Below are 18,727 nucleotides of genomic sequence, written 5' to 3' on the forward strand. Positions count from 1 at the left end.
GACACAGAATCGGAAACAGGCTCCAGGCTCCGAGCCATCAGCCCAGAGCCTGACGCGGGGCTTGAACTCACAGACCGCGAGATCGTGACCTGGCTGAAGTCGGACGCTTAACCGACTGCGCCACCCAGGCGCCCCAAACAGCAATTATTATTAACATATCTTTATTGAATTAACGAAGCTGTTTGGGAAAATAAGGTAGCAGAAAGCATCTCTAAGAGGAAGCAGTTGGAGGAATTTAAGAGTGGATCTTACAGTCTTGATTTCTAGATGTATGTTATCTCCTTTGTGAAGAGAAACTGAGGCATATTGGGGTCTCATCCCTGCAGGATGCACCTCTTCCCTGAATTAGGAAGGGGTGTAAACACTGGAGAAAACGCACACGTTAAATTGAGGAAGTGAGTGGTAGCGTTTGCGAAATGCTGAAGGACGCACTGACCTCGCACGTCATGTCAGTGACGGATGATTTCAGAGGAGCTGCCGTGGACGACGGGCCTTGCTGAGCACAGCGTTGTGTAAATGGGTTTAGGGGAGGGATGTCTGCCTCTGTTCTGAATCAGGATCCCTTGGCGGAAGCTGCGGTTAGCCAGTGACCTGATCGCAGCAGGACAGTGTCCGTGATTCCTTCTCGCTCTGGGACAGTGTCTGGGGGATGGCCACTCTGGGGCCGTGTTTTCTTCACCTCCTTCTCTGCATTGGTTGTGAGGTGCTGACCGCGTGGGGGTTGACCTGTCCACGTGTTTTTTCCAGCCCTCACACGTGCCCAGCTCTGTGCTGAGCTCTGGGGTCCAGGCGAGGATGACGTTAGCTGTTATGCGAGCTCACAGGTCACGAAAGCCTCTCTGTGAACCTGTGACTGCAGATTGGTGTCTGAGGCTCTCCAACTGCTGTAATATCTGGGTGGGAGCAGCGCTGACCCCGAAGCGCTGACGCTGTCCCCTAAGAGGTGGAGGCTGGAGACTAAGACGCTGGCAACCGCGAGTGGAGGCCAGACCCGCTGTTGTCATTTCCAACATGGACAGTTCAGAGCAAGGAGAAATGCGTGGGATCGGAAGAGGTAGGGAAGGCGTCAAAGAAAAGGTAGGGCTACGGCAGGGCGCTAAGTACTCTGCAGGGTGTGAGGAGGTGAGAGAGGCGGGAGACACCGTGGGAATTAGAGGACGGCCCACAGGAGGCTCCTCAGAAGGTGGTCCCGTGAGAACCTGTGCCCCAGCTCTGTGCTGGCCTTGGGTCATTCTCCGGGGCTTGGGGACAGTGTGCTGGAGGGCACGGCCCAGTGTAGTGTGACCGTGGACCTGGAAGAACCAGTGCCGTTCTGGAGCCATTAGCCAGCCCAGCTCTGTGTGTGGCTGAGCCCAGATGCCTCCTCACTGCCTGTCCCCCAGGAAGGGATGAGGCGGGTGTCACAGGCTGTCTGCTTTGTACTGCGCCTTCCACTCCAGCCACAGCCATGGCTGGCGCTTTGCTTCCTGCCTCCCAAATCTGCCTTGTAACTCGGACGCCTGATGTCAACCTCTGTGCTGGCCCCAACCCTCACACTGACCCTGATCTCTGTGCTGACCCCCTGCGCTGTCCCCGCCCCCATGCTGAACCTGACTTTTGTGCTGACCCCTTGTGCTGGCCCTGGCCCTGTACTGAACCTGACCCCTTGTGCCGGCCCTGGCCCTCGTGCTGACTGTGATCCTTGTGCTGACCCTGATGCTGGCCATGACCTTTGTGTTGACCCAGACCTTCATGCTGACCCCTTGCACTGTCCCCGGCCCTGCACTGAGCCTGACTTCTGTGCTGTTCTTGCCTCTGCGCTGGCCCCGTCCTCACTGTTGGACTTAGTCATCACTGGGTCCCTTCTGGTCCTGGAACAAGTCCATATTTCCTGGCTCAAGTGTCCTCGCGACCCTCGCAAATCCACTCTCCTCCTCGGTTTTCCTGTTCACTGTTGCACACTGGCTGTTCCCTGCACACTCACCCTGTCAGGGCTCCACTTTGGCCCCTGTCCCTGGACCTGCCTGTTCAGGTCTCAGTGGCTTTGGCCCAAATGTCCCATCCTCCATACGGAACTTTCCATGTTTCCCCAGTGCAGAATTGTGTCTCCCAACCTAGGACTCACTTTCCACTGATCCCTTTCTCTGTTCCTAGAATCAGAGTGTATTCCTGCTGCTGTAGTGGGTTTTTTGCTCATGGTTTATTCCTCGCTACACAGAGTGTAGACTGTCTAAAAATAATCAGCATCTGATCTGCTTTTGTAATTCCTGCACATGCATCTTTCTGATTGAAGGTGAAAGGGACCTTTGAGGCATGTGGTTCGCTGTCTCGTGAGGATGGGACTGTGGAAGCCCAGCAGGGCTGGTGGAGAAGGGCCATGCGACGTGCACATCCAGAACTTTGCTTTTCGTTAGTTGTCAATTCTGCCTTTTATAAAACTCAAATCCCATTATACAGTTAGTGTCCAGAGGCCATTTCAATAGATTAGGCTTTCCTGGAAAATAGAAATACTTGGGCCACAGGGACTTGTCTGTTTCAGCCCGAGAAGTGTGCCCCTTTGAATTTCACCTTCCCACTTTGCAGTACCCATGCTGAATTTTGAGCATCATAACTGAGCATGTTGTATTTGTACTGCACTATCGATTGGAAATAGTGTTTTTCAAACACTGGGAAGAAAATATAACTCCACGGCCTTCAAGTTAAATTTGAAGTTAAATTCTGGATAAAAAGGCTTATCCTTGAATACATCCGCCTGCCAGCTCTAATGTGAGTGTTAAGTGGTCTTCTTAGTAGGTTAGGAGGGGTGTCCGTGGTGAATTTAAGAGGCAGCAGGGGGGCTGTTGGTTCAGAATAAGAAATCATCGTCTCGACATTGTAGGTGATTGAACGCCAGAGCCCTCCACACACAGCATACACGTGGACTTGCCTGTGTAGAAATCTCTAGAAACAGGAGACAGTTGCATATTTAGCAGTGGGTTATTGAATTAAAGGCAGAGCTGTTCTAGAGGATTCCTTGCAGTCTGCTTTAGTGCCAGGACTCTGGGATTTTTAAGGAAACCACTTTCTTCTTTGTCTTAGGTGTGCCTCTGGTTTCAGACTCTTGCGTGCCTTCAAGGGAAGGTGAACAGTCATGGAGTCTGTGTCTGTGCTAAATTTCCGCAGATGTTCTGTCCCTCCGGCTTGTTCTGCAGTGAGATCACATTCTCTGTGGGTCTCAGGAAGCCACTCCTGACACACATCTGTCTTTCCATTTCGGAGTAAATCCCAGGAGGGTGGTGGCAAGGGGCGGGGGGCAGCATGTGTCCTCGTTTGTCCTGTGCTCTACAGTTCCCAGTTTATGGTCAGCTGCGGGAATGAACGCTGCCTCAGCAGCCTGTAAGGTTTCCAGGAAAAGTCTGACACGAATGTGTTTGAGGGTGTGAAGTTAATTATTTCCTTCCTTATCGCTCAGGATACTGGACACTTTCTTGGAATGTTTTCACTGTAATTCAGCTTAAGTTGCCCCAAAAGGGACCTGCGTGTCCTAATTTCTATAAACTCGTCTCCCTTTTCCTAAGCCTTCAGACACTCCTGTAATTTGCAGTGGGTGGGATTTGCTAAGTGAACTGCAGCTGTCAAAAGTTACCTTTTTCCTTTTTATTTTTTTAAGTTTATTTACTTATTTTAGGAGTATGAGCAGGGGAGGGACAGAGAAAGAGAGAGTCCCAAGCAGGCTCCGTGCCGTCACTCGGGGCTCAAACTCATGAACCGTGAGACCATGACCTGAGCCAAAATCAAGAGTTGGATGCTTAATATGTTTTCACTCATATGTGGATCCTAAGAAACTTAACAGAAGACCAGGGGGAGGGGAAGGGGAAAAAAAAGTTACAGAGAGGGAGGGAGGCAAACCATAAGAGACTCTCAGATACTGAGAACAAACTGAGGGTGGATGGGGGGGGCGGTGAGGGAAAGGGGAAAGTGGGTGATGGGTATTGAGGAGAGCACCTGTTGGGATGAACACTGGGTGTTGTATGGAAACCAATTTGACAATAAAGTATATTTAATAATAATAAAAAAAGAGTTGGATGCTTAACCAACTGAGACACCGAGGTGCCATTTTTCCCCCTTTTAAATTCCAAGAATAAACATCTTGGTGGAATTGTAGCGGGAGTGGAGCTTTAGAAATGGCAGCTCCAACCTTCGCCCCCTCACTGCTCCCTGTGGTCCTTCCCAGGTCTGTCTCATCTCATCAGGGTACTTTCCCAGGTCTGGGAAGCCATTTCTGTGATTGCCCCCAAAGCTGTGTGGGTCTTTGCTGGGGGAGTGCATTTGGAGCTGGTCATTCCCAGCTTCAGGAGGGCTGTGTTTTGGTATGTTCTTAGTGTTATTTGTCTTGAACTCTAAAACCACCTGCAGTTTCTAGGGTTCCAGAAGGATCTGCAGTATGATTTTTTTAAGCTATAGTTCCCCATGTCCTATATACCACTCTGAGTTCATCTTTTCTCATTTGTTTGGACACGAACAGAGCTGGGAACCTAACCAACACTTATAATTACATTTCTGTGGGAAACTACATTCAGATTTCAACCTGGACTGTTAGTTCTTGCTGGGTTTCCCCTTCTAGCCCTTCCATCTTGAAGACAAAAAAGACAGGATGCTATATTTTGCTAATTTACTTTGCCAAGACCATTTGGAAACCCCATGGAAAAATTGGGCATAAGGTAAGATCTTAGAACCAGAAGATGTGAGGCAACATTTTACTATGATAGACGTGTAGCTTCCTCAATCAGGTGGGGTTTATTTCACTACAGGTGACAGCTTCTCAGCTCATTATGGTCTACAAACACTCAGGGTGTGTATGAGACCCGTATACAGGGTCATGTAAGTGGAGGCTGGATCTGAGGGCTGAGATGATGGCATTAGGGTGTGGATTCTCTGTCCCCTGCCTGAGGCCCTTGTGGTTTCTCTTGGGTGGCCTTCTCCACCTGGTAGCCTGTGGCACCTGCAGCCTTACATTATCTTGGAAGTCATGCCCAGTCATTCCACCAAAGCCCATAGTAGCGACTGTCCTCTGGCTCATGACTAGCGTGCACAGCTCTGGACACCTTGTGTGTGTGTGGGGGCAGACTGCACGGCCTGACCAGGTCTGGATCGTGGGCCCAGCCCTGCAGGAGGGCAGGTTCCCTTGTGGGTTGATGGGGGTGGGGGGTAGTCCCAAAGGAGGATCAAGGCAGAGCCAGGGGTTGAGGGATAGGTGCCCCACAGGCAAAGACAAATAAATGTGTGGGTTGTTTTTAACTTCTTGTCCACTGTGGTACATGCTACAGTTTTAGATGCTTGTCTTGGAAGCCAGAGCTCCATTTACTCTGTCATTTCTTGTGCAGTTCAGAGAAATCATGGGTGATGAAGCATCTTTGTGTCTGTAGCCTTCAGTCAGTGAGGCAGTGGGTGGTCCTACTCAGCTACACCTGTCAGTGTTACATCGCTCTTTCTGAAGAGGTTTTATAAATTAGCACTATGTAAAAGGACGGATGCCAGGTTATTCCCCTTACATCATGGCCAGGATGCTGAAGAGCCAGACTGGCAGGAACGAGAAGCAGAGACACTTCATGATGCAGTGGTAGGATTGGGGATGTGTGATCCCCATGCTGCCCCAGAATGGAGACACCTAGTTGTAATGTGTGCATCTCCGGGCTCGGGCGGAGGACCTCAGATAATTCTCGACTCCGAGAGTTTCAGTGCCTTCAGATGTCCTATTTCTCATAAATGTCTTGTTTTTGGAGTTTTGCTTCCTCTGTGATGGCTTTTGGTTTCCTCAGGTTTCCCTCTGGGCTGGGAGCACAAAGCATCCGTGCTTCTTCCCTAAACACTAAGCTCTTGCTCTCTTGTGTTATGCTGGACAAAAGCCCGAGGAGAGAGATTACCATTAAGGTAGGTCTGTTTTCTGTACAATCTGATCTCTTTCCCCCCATATCCAAAAGGCAGTTTCTTAGCCATCTTTCCTGTTACCTCTTTCCCTTTGAACATAAAGCTCCTTTTGACACGCAGAGGACAGTGGTTAAGAGGAAATGAAGGAAGGGGAAAGGGCAGGGAATAAGCAGCAGGGGGTGGGGGCGGTACAGACAGCCCCGGGCGGGGGGCAGGGGGTGGGAGCCTCAGGAGGGAAGGTAGGACCTGGGCTCTGTTGTAAAATGAAGCAGAGAGTGGCTGGTGACTTAGTAGGTCCTTTGGAACATAGGACTGACTTGAAGTCAGATCGGAAATGGAGTCCTGGCTGTGGCTCCTGTAAAGTGTGTTGTTTTGTGCTGATCCATCTCAAGGTTGCCTGTCCAGAAGCCCTAAGAAGATGACGTGCTCCATGTGTTACAAAGTGACACAGGGGTCCTCAGGCTGCGTGTCACCAGGGTTGACAGATAGGAGTTGCGCTGGTTGAACATTATCTGTTGGTGACGTCCTTCTGTGTGCAGGTGTTGGGTGCGGGAAGGGTTGGGATTGTGCACGTGGATCTTAAAGGAAGGGCCTGTGTGTGATGGTGAATGTCACTGAGGGAGGAAGGGCCCAGAGGCAGAGATGTATGAGGTCTGTTCCTCTTTCTTGGTCATCAGAATGTGTTCCCGGGTCTGCTGAGCCCCAGGGAGGTTTCCTCTCTCCTGTGGGAGGGAATGGGCCCCTGGGAGGCTGCTTCACCCCTTCCCTGAGGAGAATAGGAGAGAGCTGCTGATTGGGACCTGTGCCTTTCGGGGGGGACGGGGAGTGGGCGGGAGAGCTAACCCCTGAGTGGTCCCCAGGTGCGATCTCAGGTGTGTCAGTGAGTGCCCCAGCGGAGCGGCCTCTGTCCACACGGGTGCACGGGTAGGTAAGAGGCAGTATGATTTCTCCACACCAGAGGTACACAGGCTACCATAAGTTTGTAGTGGATATTACCCCACCCTAGATAAATAAATACCTGATTTACCCCATCCTAACATTCGTACTTAACACTCAGTACCTTTCAAAATGGCACCTTTCAAATTAGAATATCTTCTTCCCATTTTATATGTGTCTGTGGTGTCCTCATGTGGGGCCGCCTCTGCTGGTGTGCTGAGACTCCCTGAATCAGAGCCTGCCTGGAAAGGGCTGTAAATCTCCGTGTGAGGTTCTCTCTCACCATCTGAGAGTTTGTCCGGGGATCTCACTTCTTCATGGCCCTGTGATGTGATCTAAACTTCTCCTGCTTAGGAAGTCCATTTCTGAGCATGGACACACACGTGCCCTCTCGCACAGTGTACTGGCGGCTTAATTCATGGACCCCCCCCAAGGTGTCCCAGCCATTTCCAGCTTCTCTCCCACCCAGCACAGTCCTGCCTGGTTCGAAGGGGGTGCGTCAGAGCAGAGCGTTGGGAAAAACGGGACTATGGATAGGAGGGCTTCCTGTTATTACGAGTTAGAACACGTCTACTGCTGCGAGTGAACTTGACCTCAGTAAAAAATGGAGGTATTTTTCCTGTGAGTAGATCTGTTAATATGAGGTAGGTGTGTTCGTTGGTGGTCTCACCCTGGATGTCACTGAGGGCACCACCAGAGAACAGAAGGCCTGTCGTTCCTCCAGCATGAGGAGTGCTTGTCAGGATTCCTTTTACTGTCCTGTTTTGTTCTCTGGAATGGACTCTGTCATGGGAAGTACTGGCTGGTTGTCCTTCTGACTTGCCAGGAAAATGGTGCTGGCCTTTGGTCTGTGATGCCCTGGAGGAGACCTCCACTGTGAGCCTCTGTGGGTGGTGACGTGTGGGATAAAACCCTTTTCCTCAGTAGGGATGGGTCCTTCAGTAAAATTGGGGTTTACCGTGATGCACTCTCAGACCCTTTCACTAGTCTACTCGTGATCGGGGAGGCGTCTCTGAGCCCAGGTCTGCCTTGTCTGTGTGCAGTGTCTGGACTTCACCGTGAACTGAACGCAGCTTACTGTCTCCACCTCTGACCTCTTTTAATTCCTCCAGTTCTTCCGGTTCTTGCAACACGTGATCATTCAATATTATTCAAAATGCATTTTATAATGAAATTCTCCTCTTTGGTCATTAGTTAAAATATTAAGCAAAATACAGAGTTGCTCGTCTGGTACACACCATTACCCATCGTATGCTAATGGCAATACAGCAATTATAAAACAATTGCAGATAAGAAGATGTAAACGCCTAATGCTCTGATGATTGGATTTCACACAAAGCCCTTTGCCACCTACTGTTCTCGAAGTACATTCTACAAATGAACTTCACTCCACTGTAAACCGTTGTGGAGTTCTTAATCTATGACATGTGCCACATCACAGTTTTCCAGAACCTTTGTTTACTAAACAAATTTAACACCGTTTTCAACACAAGAATCTAAAAAGGTCTGAGTTTTCTTATCCAGTTTGTTCATTGAAGATTTTTTTAAACTGAAGGCAGAAGGAAGGTGGTTGGCAGTGACTCGTGAACCCGTGTCTTAGTCTTGCCGTGCGTGGGTTTTCTCGCTGTGCCGATCTGTGCAGCACTCACTCAGTCCCCACCTGAAAGGGGTCCGGCATTTAGAATTGCACTTGTTTCGCTTAGGGACACATGTCTAAATGGAATAGCAAACGTGATTAGAGGACCTTCCGTTAATGACGGCATGTAGGTAGCTGCGGGCTTGGGCTCCTGCTGGAACACCTGTGAGGAGTGAGGGGCTGACGGAGAGGAGGACTGGAAGTGTGAGCGTGCACAGTGAGCAGGAACTGCCCACACCTTTACCTCTGCTGTCCTGATGAGGAGGCTCATGTCTGTTGCGATGTCCTCTGCGTTACCGCCGCTCTTCCCAGTGTCCCACGGCAGCCCAGGAGCCGTGGAGGAAGCTGGGTCCATCACGTGGGCACGTTACCTGACCCAAGCCTTTGAAATTGGAAAAGCGGTTTCTGAGAAAGAGAAGCTTCCTCTTCTGGAACTCACACTCCCTGGAAGTGAGCAAAGAAATCTCTGGGAGCTCTGAGCAGCCCTCCTGCCACTGTGAGGTGTCATCAGCTTTCGGCTGAAGCTGTGATCACAAGATACCAGGGGAAGAGAGGGTTTCCGAGTGCTTGGGGTCATGGTGCCAGGCAGTCAGACCAGTTCTGAGCTCTGGACTGTGCAGCCTTGTGAGCCTATAAATCGCCTTTATCGTTAAGTGAGTTTGAGTTCTTCCTCCTTTCCCTTTCCCTTTCCCTTTCCTTTTCCCTTTCCCTTTCCTTCTTTCCTCTTTCTTCTCTTTTTCTCTTTCTTTTCAGAGTGAGCACAAGCAGGGGCAAGGGGCAGAGGTGGGTGGAAAGAGAGGGAAGGAGAAACAATCTCAAGCAGGCTCCATACTCAGTGCAGAGCCTGACGCAGGGCTTCAGCCCACAACCCTGGGATCATGACCTGAGCCAAAATCAAGAGCCAATTCAACCGACTGAGCCACCCAGGCGCCCTGAGTTCATTTTTCTATTACCTGCCGCCAGACACAATGTGATTGCTACTAAGACAGAGCTGATAGGATGTGTATCTCTACCTGTGTCTCTCTCTATCTAGAGAGAGACTGATTGATGCAGGAAGTGGGCTCACATGACTGCAGAGACTGGACGTCTGAAATCTGCAGGCCAGGCCGGAGACCAGGCACAGGTTGCTGCGGCCTGAGCCTGAAGGCCATCTGAGCCCAAGCGTCAGCCCGTGCACGTGACTTTGTTCCAAACGATGGTATGTGTCCCTGTCCCGCCGTGTGTCATGTGCACTGCGTGCAGCTGTGGGACGGTGGGTAGGAATGTTCTGTGTTCTGGCCGCCTGCTGCCCTGGGCTCACAGTGACCGCTCTGCTCTCTTCCTGCAGAGGAGTCTGACGTGGAAGACGGGGCAGCTCAGGTGATAGGATGCAGGTGCTCAGACGAAGGAAAGATCAGTCTGTGTCGGAGATGTCATGTATTAGAGAAGGCAGTTTAGCCTTGATTTCTTTTTAATAATGAGATGCCTGTGACATTTCAGTTAAATCTGTAATCCTAGAGGCGCCTGAGTGGCTCAGTCAGTTAGGCGTTCAACTCTTGATTTCAGCTCAGGTCATGATCTTGTGGTTTGTGAGTTTGAGCCCCGTCCCATATTGGGCTCTGCACTGACAGAATGGAGCCTGCTTGGGATTTTCTCTCTTTCTCGCCGCCCCCCCTCCCCCCACCGCCCAATAAATATTAAAAAGCCTGTAGTCCTAGAGTAATATGTTATAGAGGAATCAGATGGGATTAAATCAACCGTGTGCCATTGGTTTTGGTGTTGAGGAAATTTCAGCAGACATTGATGAAGATGGTGATGACAGACTACCAGTTCGAAGACACGGCTGGCTCAGTCGTGGAGCATCCACCTCTAGATCCCGGGGTCGTGAGTTCGAGCCCCACGTTGGGTGTAGAGATGACTAAAAAAATAAACTTAAATATTTAGAAGACAAATGAATATATGAGCTAAGTTTCTAATCTGGGTGGAGAAATCAGATTGAAATTAAGACATGGAACTCTGGAGTACGGGAAAAGTTGAATTTAAGGAACAATAGTCATTATGCTAACATGCGTACAGTGAAATTCGAATTTACAACATATTGATGGAATTTAATAGTCCTTTTGAGTAGATATTTTTGTATATAAAAATTTTATTAGACAATCTCATTCTGTAAACATAGACGCTTGCTATTACATGGGCACCTCTAATTTAATGGCTAGAGGAAAAACCATGCTATCATAATACTTACCTGAATTGATAATGTTGAATGAATTATTTTCAAGTTGTTCATCATTCTGTTCATACTTTCAGACCTGAGCCTCAATTTATGATACTTAGTAGAAGAATCACATCAAGGTGAAGGTCTGTACACATCTTTATGGACACATTCTACTTTTTCTCCATGTGTGTGGAAATGCGGAAAGTGGTTAATTCATGTTTGCTAGAAAATAGGGATGATGATTGCTTTGGCTGGCGGGGTCCGGTGAGGGAATGATTGATCTCTGTGTATCATTTAAGTGGCAAAATGAGATCAGTAGAATTGCATGTGGAATTATTTTGCATTACTCGGTTATGCTTTGCCATAAGCACTTCTTAACTATAATAGAAGACATTTTTATGCTATTGACTTGATTACCTTCCAGCCAACTAAACAGAATTTGAAATGTCTATATTTTCTCATAATACTAAGGGAGCAGTACAGCAAACGTACGGTGAGCTCAGTTCCTGTTATCACAGGGATATAACATGGTGGTTCATGTTCCTTTTCGAAAGATAAAAAGTACCTGAGATATTTTGGGATGGTCAATTAAAATAGTTGTAGATATGAGAAATTAGGTAATATTTGGTGTAATATTTATATTCGTATATGTATGCTATAATCAGGAAAACGTTTTGTGATTTTGAAAGTAGATTCCTATAATTTTGTCTTTTTAAAAAAAATTTTTTATTTGGGAAAATACCCATGTAAAATGTAAATAGGGACCTTGCTCTGCTTTGCATCCTTGAAGCCTGTGTGTGTGTATATGTGATTTCTTAAAACCTGTTCTTTTCAGCACTGAAGAATAAAAATGGAAAGTTAAATGCATATTACAGTTACACAGTGTGGTCCTAAAGGAGGTTGAGGGCCTAGAAAGCTCAGAGGTGCTGCTGATTGGACCCTCACCCAGGGGCCTGCCCCCTGAACGTTCTCCTTCGGGAGCTGGGGGAGCACAGGCCTTTCCGCCACCCCAGCTCTACATCCTCAGAAGAGCCTAAAAGTCTGAGGTCCCTGCTTTCCTCACTGATGGAGAGTCCACATTTTCCCAGCGAATCAGGAAGGAGACGCTTGTCACCCTGCTTCTCGGCTTTCTGGAGCCCCAGAAGAACGACTCCTGGCTGCTTAGAGTGTGAGAGAGGAGGATGAACAGGTGAGGAAAAATAGACCATCGAAATGCAGTCATCGCTTGGAAGACAGGACACACTGAAGTACAGGGCAGCCTCCTGGTGAAGTAAATTTAAAGGATAAACGGGAAGAAGATTCAGAAAAAGATGCCAAGGCTCATCTGTACACTGGGAGCGGGAGGCCATGAAAAGGGAAGAACTGTACAACAAGATTTTGTTTTCTTTTTCCTTCAAGTTAGAAGCAGTGGAGATTAGAATAGACATCGTGCACACTTGGATCAGTGTGAGTGACCGAAGTAACAGGCCCGCAGGTGCACCGCGTGTAAACTCTGTGGCTGAGCACTTTCTTCCCAGAGACCATGTTTGCAACACGTGTTGAGTCTTAAGATGTTCCCATCAGTGTTCTGAGGACTCCACAGGAAGGACTCCCTCCAGCCGCACAACTACCGTATGTCGTCGGTCCTGTTGTTGGCTCCGTTTTACACGTTCGGAAACAGCACAAAGTGCTTATGTAACTGACGTTCTGAGGAAGTGTTCCTAATGAAGACTGGATCCCGGATTCGGTTGTGCTCAGATCCCTGTTTTTAGCCCGTGTGCTATTGTGGGACGGCTGTCCAGAAAGAGTAGGAGATGATGTGAAAGAACCAGTTAGAAATATTATAGAAATTATGGCCCTTGAAAATAAAACTCGGTAAATATTCACAGATCAGACATAGCTGAAAAAAAGTAGTGAACCAGAAGCTGAAGCTGAAGAAATTTCCTAGTATTAAAAAGCACAAAAAGAGAGCAGATGAGAAACTACAGTTAGGGGATGGATCTAAAAGGCAGCACAGGCATCTGATAGAAGCTAAAGAAATAAACAGTAGGGGTGAGTTTGTATTGGTGATAAAATGGCCTCGGGGCGCCTGGGTGGCGCAGTCGGTTGAGCGTCCGACTTCGGCCAGGTCACGATCTCGCGGTCCGCGAGTTCGAGCCCCGCGTCGGGCTCTGGGCCGACGGCTCGGAGCCTGGAGCCCGTTTCCGATTCTGTGTCTCCCTCTCTCTCTCTCTGCCCCTCCCCGATTCATGCTCTGTCTCTGCCTCAAAAATAAATAAACGTTTAAAAAAAAAAACTTAAGGGGCGCCTGGGTGGCGCAGTCGGTTAAGCTGCCGACTGCGGCTCACGTCACGATCTCGCGTGATCCCGCGTGAGTTCGAGCCCCGCGTCGGGCTCTGGGCCGACGGCTCGGAGCCTGGAGCCCGCTTCCGATTCTGCGTCTCCCTCTCTCTCTGCCCCTCCCCCGTTCATGCTCTGTCTCTCTCTGTCCCAAAAATAAATAAAAAACGTTGAAAAAAAAATTTTTTTTAAAAAAATAAAATGGCCAATAATCTTCCCAAATCGAGGAAAACTGTTTTCAGATTGAAAATGTGTACCGCCTGACAAATACCACAGGGTTTCAATTGTATGTAGAATTTAAGAAACAAAACAAATGAGCAAAGGGAAAAAGAGAGAGAGAGAGAGACAACAAACCAAGAAACAGACTCAACTCCGGAGAACATACCAACGGTCACCAGAGGGGAGGTCGGTGGGGGATGGAGGAAACAGGTGATGGGGATTAAGGACACACCTGTCATGATGGGCACTTGTTTTTGTATGGAAGTGTTGAATCCCTATTTGTACACCTGAAACCACTACTATACTGTATGTTAACTAATTGGAATTTAAATAAAAAATTAAAATTGGAATTTAAGTGAAAAAATGGATACAGAAAACTTGTACCACCTTCTAGGACAGAATAGGCCAACAAGACACACATCTCGAGCCATCCTTGTAAAACACAGCGGTATCCAGGGTAAAGACGGAATCCCGAAAGACTTATTAGTTAAGAGAACAGAAATTGCTTAAAGATTGATGAGAAATTTCTCAAAGGTAACAACAGATGCCTGAAGCTATCTGTTGGATTTCTTGAATTCCATACTTATGTAACTGTCATTCAGTCCTGAGGGCAAAATAAAGACATTTTCAGACATATAAGGACCTGGAAAGTTTGCCACACAGAGACCATGTTGAAAGAAAAACAAGAAGATATTTTTGAGCATGAGGAAAAATGAACCCAGAAGCATGGTAGCAAAGAGATCAAGAGCACATTAATTTATAAGTATTGATTTCAGAATAAGTGATTTGTTTTCTTTTGTTTAATGAGCAATCGTATTTGGTATCCACACAGTAGTAACATCAGAGCAGCTGCAGTATGGGGAGGGCATTCTGAACTTGGGGGGAAGTGTGAGCCCCCTAAAGTTCTTTTATTCAAGAGGATATTGGAGATACTGTTTTAACCAGTGGCTTTGCTAGAAAAATACATGTTTAATTGCCTATGTTAAAACTGTTAAGGGAGAAATAGGACGTATAGGCACTGAGAAAGTAGTGAAAAGTCCTGTTGTATGGCAGTAAAGAATAAAGTAAAAAGAAAAACAAATTAAACATGAACTATCAGGACGATATAATCCCAGTTTATCAGTAATCACAATAAACATGGGAGGGTGAAACTTAGACATTACAAACAAAAACGGTCAGATCACATTGAATACAGTACAGAATCCTGTGGGTCTTTAACATAACGTTATTATATTTCAATTAAAAATACAAAAAAGCATTAATTCAATATTCAACAACAAAGAAGAAGATGCAAAAAATGTCTTGCGAATAAACTTGTGCAAGATTAATTAAAAAAAAAAGAAAATTTAACAGTGTGAAGAGTTATGGATAAAGAGTGTGATAGAATCACAGTTAAAAGGACCATATTATCAGCAGAAATTTTTTGCTGAAATTTGAAAATCAAGATGAAATGTTTGGTTTTCTTGGTGAATATAAGTGAAATAAGTTGATCTGACAAAGCTAGAAAATGTGAACGGGCTAGTAACCATGGGAAAATTAAAATTTTCCTTAGATGTACTTTTGTGAAAGATGCTGGATCAGTTTTATAGGTGAACTCTATACAAATATCTACGAATTGATAATTCTGTTATCTAAACTAGTTAAGAGTTATAACCATTACTCTCTTTTTTTTGAGTTTTTTTTTTTTTTTTTTTTTTTTTTTTTTTTTGAGACAGAGAAAGAGAAGGAAGGGTAGGGGCAGCAAGAGAGGGAGAGAGAATCCCAGGCAGGCTCCATGCTATCAGCACAGAGCCTGATGTGGGGCTTGATCCCATGAACTGTGAGATCATGACCTGAGCTGACATCAAGAGTTGGATTCTTTACTGACTGAGCCACTTGGGCGCCCACCATCACTCTCTTTTAATGAGTAATTACCAAACTTGATAATATAGTAGAAAAAGGCTAATTTTACTTAAGAATATAAATATAAATTTCCTAAGCAAAATATTGGCAAATTGCATCTAATTGTATATCTAATATGACCATCTGTAAAAATCTAATCTGTAAAAGCAAGATTCTTTCAATAATAGGATCGCTATGTTGGTAATCTGTAGGATGAGCATGTTAAAGAAAAAAAAAAAACACGGATGTATCCTAAACACCGAAGGACCTTGAAACAATACAGCAGTCACTTAGGATAAAATTCTGAGAGGGAGTAATGGCAGGACAGCTCCTTAATAGGGTTCAGAATATAATCAGAAACCCTGAAGCAAGCAGACAGTTATTGGGAAATTCTAAAGTGTGGAATTCTCACCATTAGTCCCTCTTATTCTGGGGTCTCCAGTTAAGGTTATATGGGAAAGTAAAAGAGACAAAATATTAGAAATGCTCAGTGGAAAAGGGAAGAGACCATACAAAATCTATTAGATAAGTAGGAACATGGATTATGTACAGCAAATACAAACTCAGTAAAATAAAAAGCATGAACTGTACTGCATGTGATAAAGTAATGGCAAAATAGGTCCAGTATCAGAAACAATAAACCCTACAAAACACCTTGGGAGAAAACAGGAATGTTTGAGGTCTATAGGGGGGAACAAAACCAGACTTTGAAATACGTGGAAAGGACGTAAAACATTACCTAGTGCTTGGTAGGGAAGTACACTTTAATGGCAAATTTAGTATTGAAACCTATCACTTCACTTCAGGTGTGTGTGTGTGTGTGTGTGTGTGTGAGAGAGAGAGAGAGAGAGAGAGAGAGAGAGAGAGAGAGAGAGAGAGAGAGAGAACTTCAATCAAAACCTGTTTCGGGGGGGGGGCAGTGGAGGTGGGGAGTGGGATTTGATTAAGGGATGATAAAGTTAATTCAGAAGAATGAATTCACAAGGTGTCCAGTAAAGTTTTAAAGAAGATCTGTTTAGTGGGAGTTCTGGTCTGCTAGAGAGAAACACATGTACAAATGCTGCGGGAGATAAATTGATCTGTATGACAGTCTTTTCTGCGTGAGTGGCATTTTCAAGTTGGTGGATAAAATATGGATTATTAGGCAAATTTGTTGGGATCATTGGTTAGCCGTTGGAGAGAAAGTAACATTTCTACTTGGCATCTCAAAAAAGTTCCAAACACATCAATGATCTAATTGTTAGAAATAGTTGTAGAAATGCTAAAACAAAATTTAGTCGAATGTGTTTTTTTAAATTGTGGAGTTGGGAAGATCTGGGTAATGGCAGAAGCCCTTAGAGAAGGGATTGGTAGATTTGGACATAAATTCTATCAAATGCACCTAGGTTGTTGGAAGGACACCACCGAGGGAGTTAACGCGTGAGAAAGAAGGAAAACCGTTGCAGCCTATAGAGCAGACAGACGGTCTGGAATATGTAAAGAGATACTATATGGTAATTAGGAATTTCCCCCAGAAGAAGCGGACAAATCTATAGAACAGGCAGTTTGCATGGAAAGAAGTTTGATCAATAATCACAACAAAAGTTCTTCCAAATCCACGGAAACAGCGGGAAACTTTTCTTCCCCCAGAGGCATGCAGAAAACCTGGCAACGTGTGTTGTGAGCACTGGCACACGCATGGCAGTGTCGTGGACTAAAAACGTGCAAGTCCCGTGACCCGGGGACTCCACTCCTGGAAATCTGTTCTGCACAAACGCACCGAGAAGCATATGAAAATGTGTGCACAATTCTCAGCAAATGGGGAAAATTGGAAACAACCCAGGTGCCCAAAAGTAAGGGGTTTGTGGGGTCAGTGTGAGTGTTCAGGCAGGAAAATACGGGGAGATCCTGGTGCAGGAAGCGAGTGAGTGAACAGCAGTGTGTCAGTTCTGGAAAGGCAGAATTTCAACAGGAAATGCCTGGAAATAAATACACAGTTTAGGTGACAGTCACAGCAGACATCTAGTAAGTGATTCCCGGAAACCAGGGGTTAATTTTCAGTTTGTGTGTTATTATCTGTATTTGCAGACTGTCCTTGCTAACGTAAAAAAACAGCTGATCTTCTTACCTTCTTGGACTCGTACATTTGAAAGTAAGTACAGCATTTTGTAACGTGACCATTTGGCCAGAGTTTGGTGACAGAATAAGTTTTGGAAGATGGGGTGCATCTAAGCAGGACCTCTGGCCTTCATGGAAATTTATAGAACCTGATCAGGGTTTTTGAGGGCCATGTCAAGTATACATAGATAAGTATTTTGTGGTCATAGTAGCTTACTAAGAGAAAAAGCGAGCGTGTTTTTCTGGCGTGATGGTATGAACAAGTCTCCTCTGGAGGCTCCTTTTCCTATTTCGTCTGATTCACTTGGTGGTGATGGTTGGGGGCAATAGTAATTTGATGTGTCCATGTGCAATGAAAAACAGCAGAGAATTTTAGAATTATCAAAACGTATGTTCTAGCATTTTTAAACGCTGCCCTCATATTTATCGGGGTGTAGTGCTATTTTCTTTTTCCTGGAAAGAGGATGAGCAATTGTTAATATTCCTGGTACTGCTCTCGTTTCTTGGAATCTGCCTGGTTCCTTGCGGAGCTAGCCCGAGGTTGCAAATGCTGTTTCTGCCATTGGGTTATTGGAGAGATCATACCTCTGATTCAGAGTGCGTCGCGTTATTTCTGGTTGCATATTTTCAAGTGGGGAAAGCTGACGTATCGCAATTTCGGGCCCCGACTGAGAAATGAAGTACTTTTCGTCATGAAAGCCTACATCTGCACCTACACGACGTGTCATTTTGGGATCCTGTGTCGTTTTTCATACGTAGCTTCTCTGCCAAAGTGCTGTTCTCAGGTGATGGAAGTTTTGCTCAGTGGTTTGTTTTCCAGGCACTTCCCATGTATTTTCTTTTCCAGGGGGGAGGTTGCTTATCTTTTTTTTTTTTATCATATTTTCCCCATTTCTATCCGTTCCTCATCTTAGGCCTTCCCTGCACCTGAGGCGCGGCCGTAAGCCCGGCCCGGTTTCAGCACAGCTGCCCTGGGACGCTCGGCCTGCACCCAGCCCGGCCGCCATGGGGACCGCTCAGGTAATGTTCCTGCTTTCCTTCTGTCCTCTGTCCTCTGGGTGGGCGGCGGGAGGGAGGACGCGCTCCAGGCACACGGGTGGCTGCTCTGTCATACCTGGGGACGTGGTGAGCGCTCTGATGAGGTCAGGCCTGTTGGAAGTGTGGCCTCAGAGCAGCGCGTCTGTGTCCCGCATGAGCAAGTGGTAGCCGTGGAGGAAGCCAGCTCCTCTGGAATGGAGCTTCCCCGGCAGGGCTCTGGTTCCTTCGCAGTGGTTCCTGGTAGACGCCTTCATGTGGCATCGGTGGTGGTGGTTCTGCGTTTGTGTGTGTGTGGAGGGACCCGGGAGCAGGTCCACAGAGCAGGTGACAGTGAGCAGATACACACAGGTCCGAACCACAGCATGTGGACTGCCTCACGTCCCCAAATCCCCGGTACACGGTGTTCCAGGACTCCCCAACGGCCACACCCACCATGTGCCTGCCTGCAGACACGGCTGGAGACACGTGAGGGCAAGGCTGTGGCCTTCCCTCCCCAGGGCCAGCGGGTAGACCGCATC

General features: G+C 46.7%; 1 protein-coding gene across 5 annotated transcripts in view; it reads left to right on the forward strand.

Annotated features, from left to right (window-relative positions):
* Positions 1-18,727, forward strand: part of DLGAP2 (DLG associated protein 2) — a 791,131-nt gene that overhangs the window by 80,765 nt on the left and 691,639 nt on the right. For 2 of the 5 annotated variants that reach the window (XM_058719819.1, XM_058719824.1), the window contains exon 2: positions 18,086-18,191. The exons of the other annotated variants lie outside the window; for them this stretch is intronic. In XM_058719819.1, coding sequence (XP_058575802.1) covers positions 18,177-18,191 — 15 coding nt within the window. In that variant the 5' untranslated portion in view covers positions 18,086-18,176. The remainder of the gene's footprint in view (positions 1-18,085; positions 18,192-18,727) is intronic. 5 annotated transcript variants of the gene reach the window in all.

The sequence above is a fragment of the Neofelis nebulosa genome, chromosome 3, assembly GCF_028018385.1.
Source record: "Neofelis nebulosa isolate mNeoNeb1 chromosome 3, mNeoNeb1.pri, whole genome shotgun sequence".
NCBI classification, from domain to species: domain Eukaryota; kingdom Metazoa; phylum Chordata; class Mammalia; order Carnivora; family Felidae; genus Neofelis; species Neofelis nebulosa.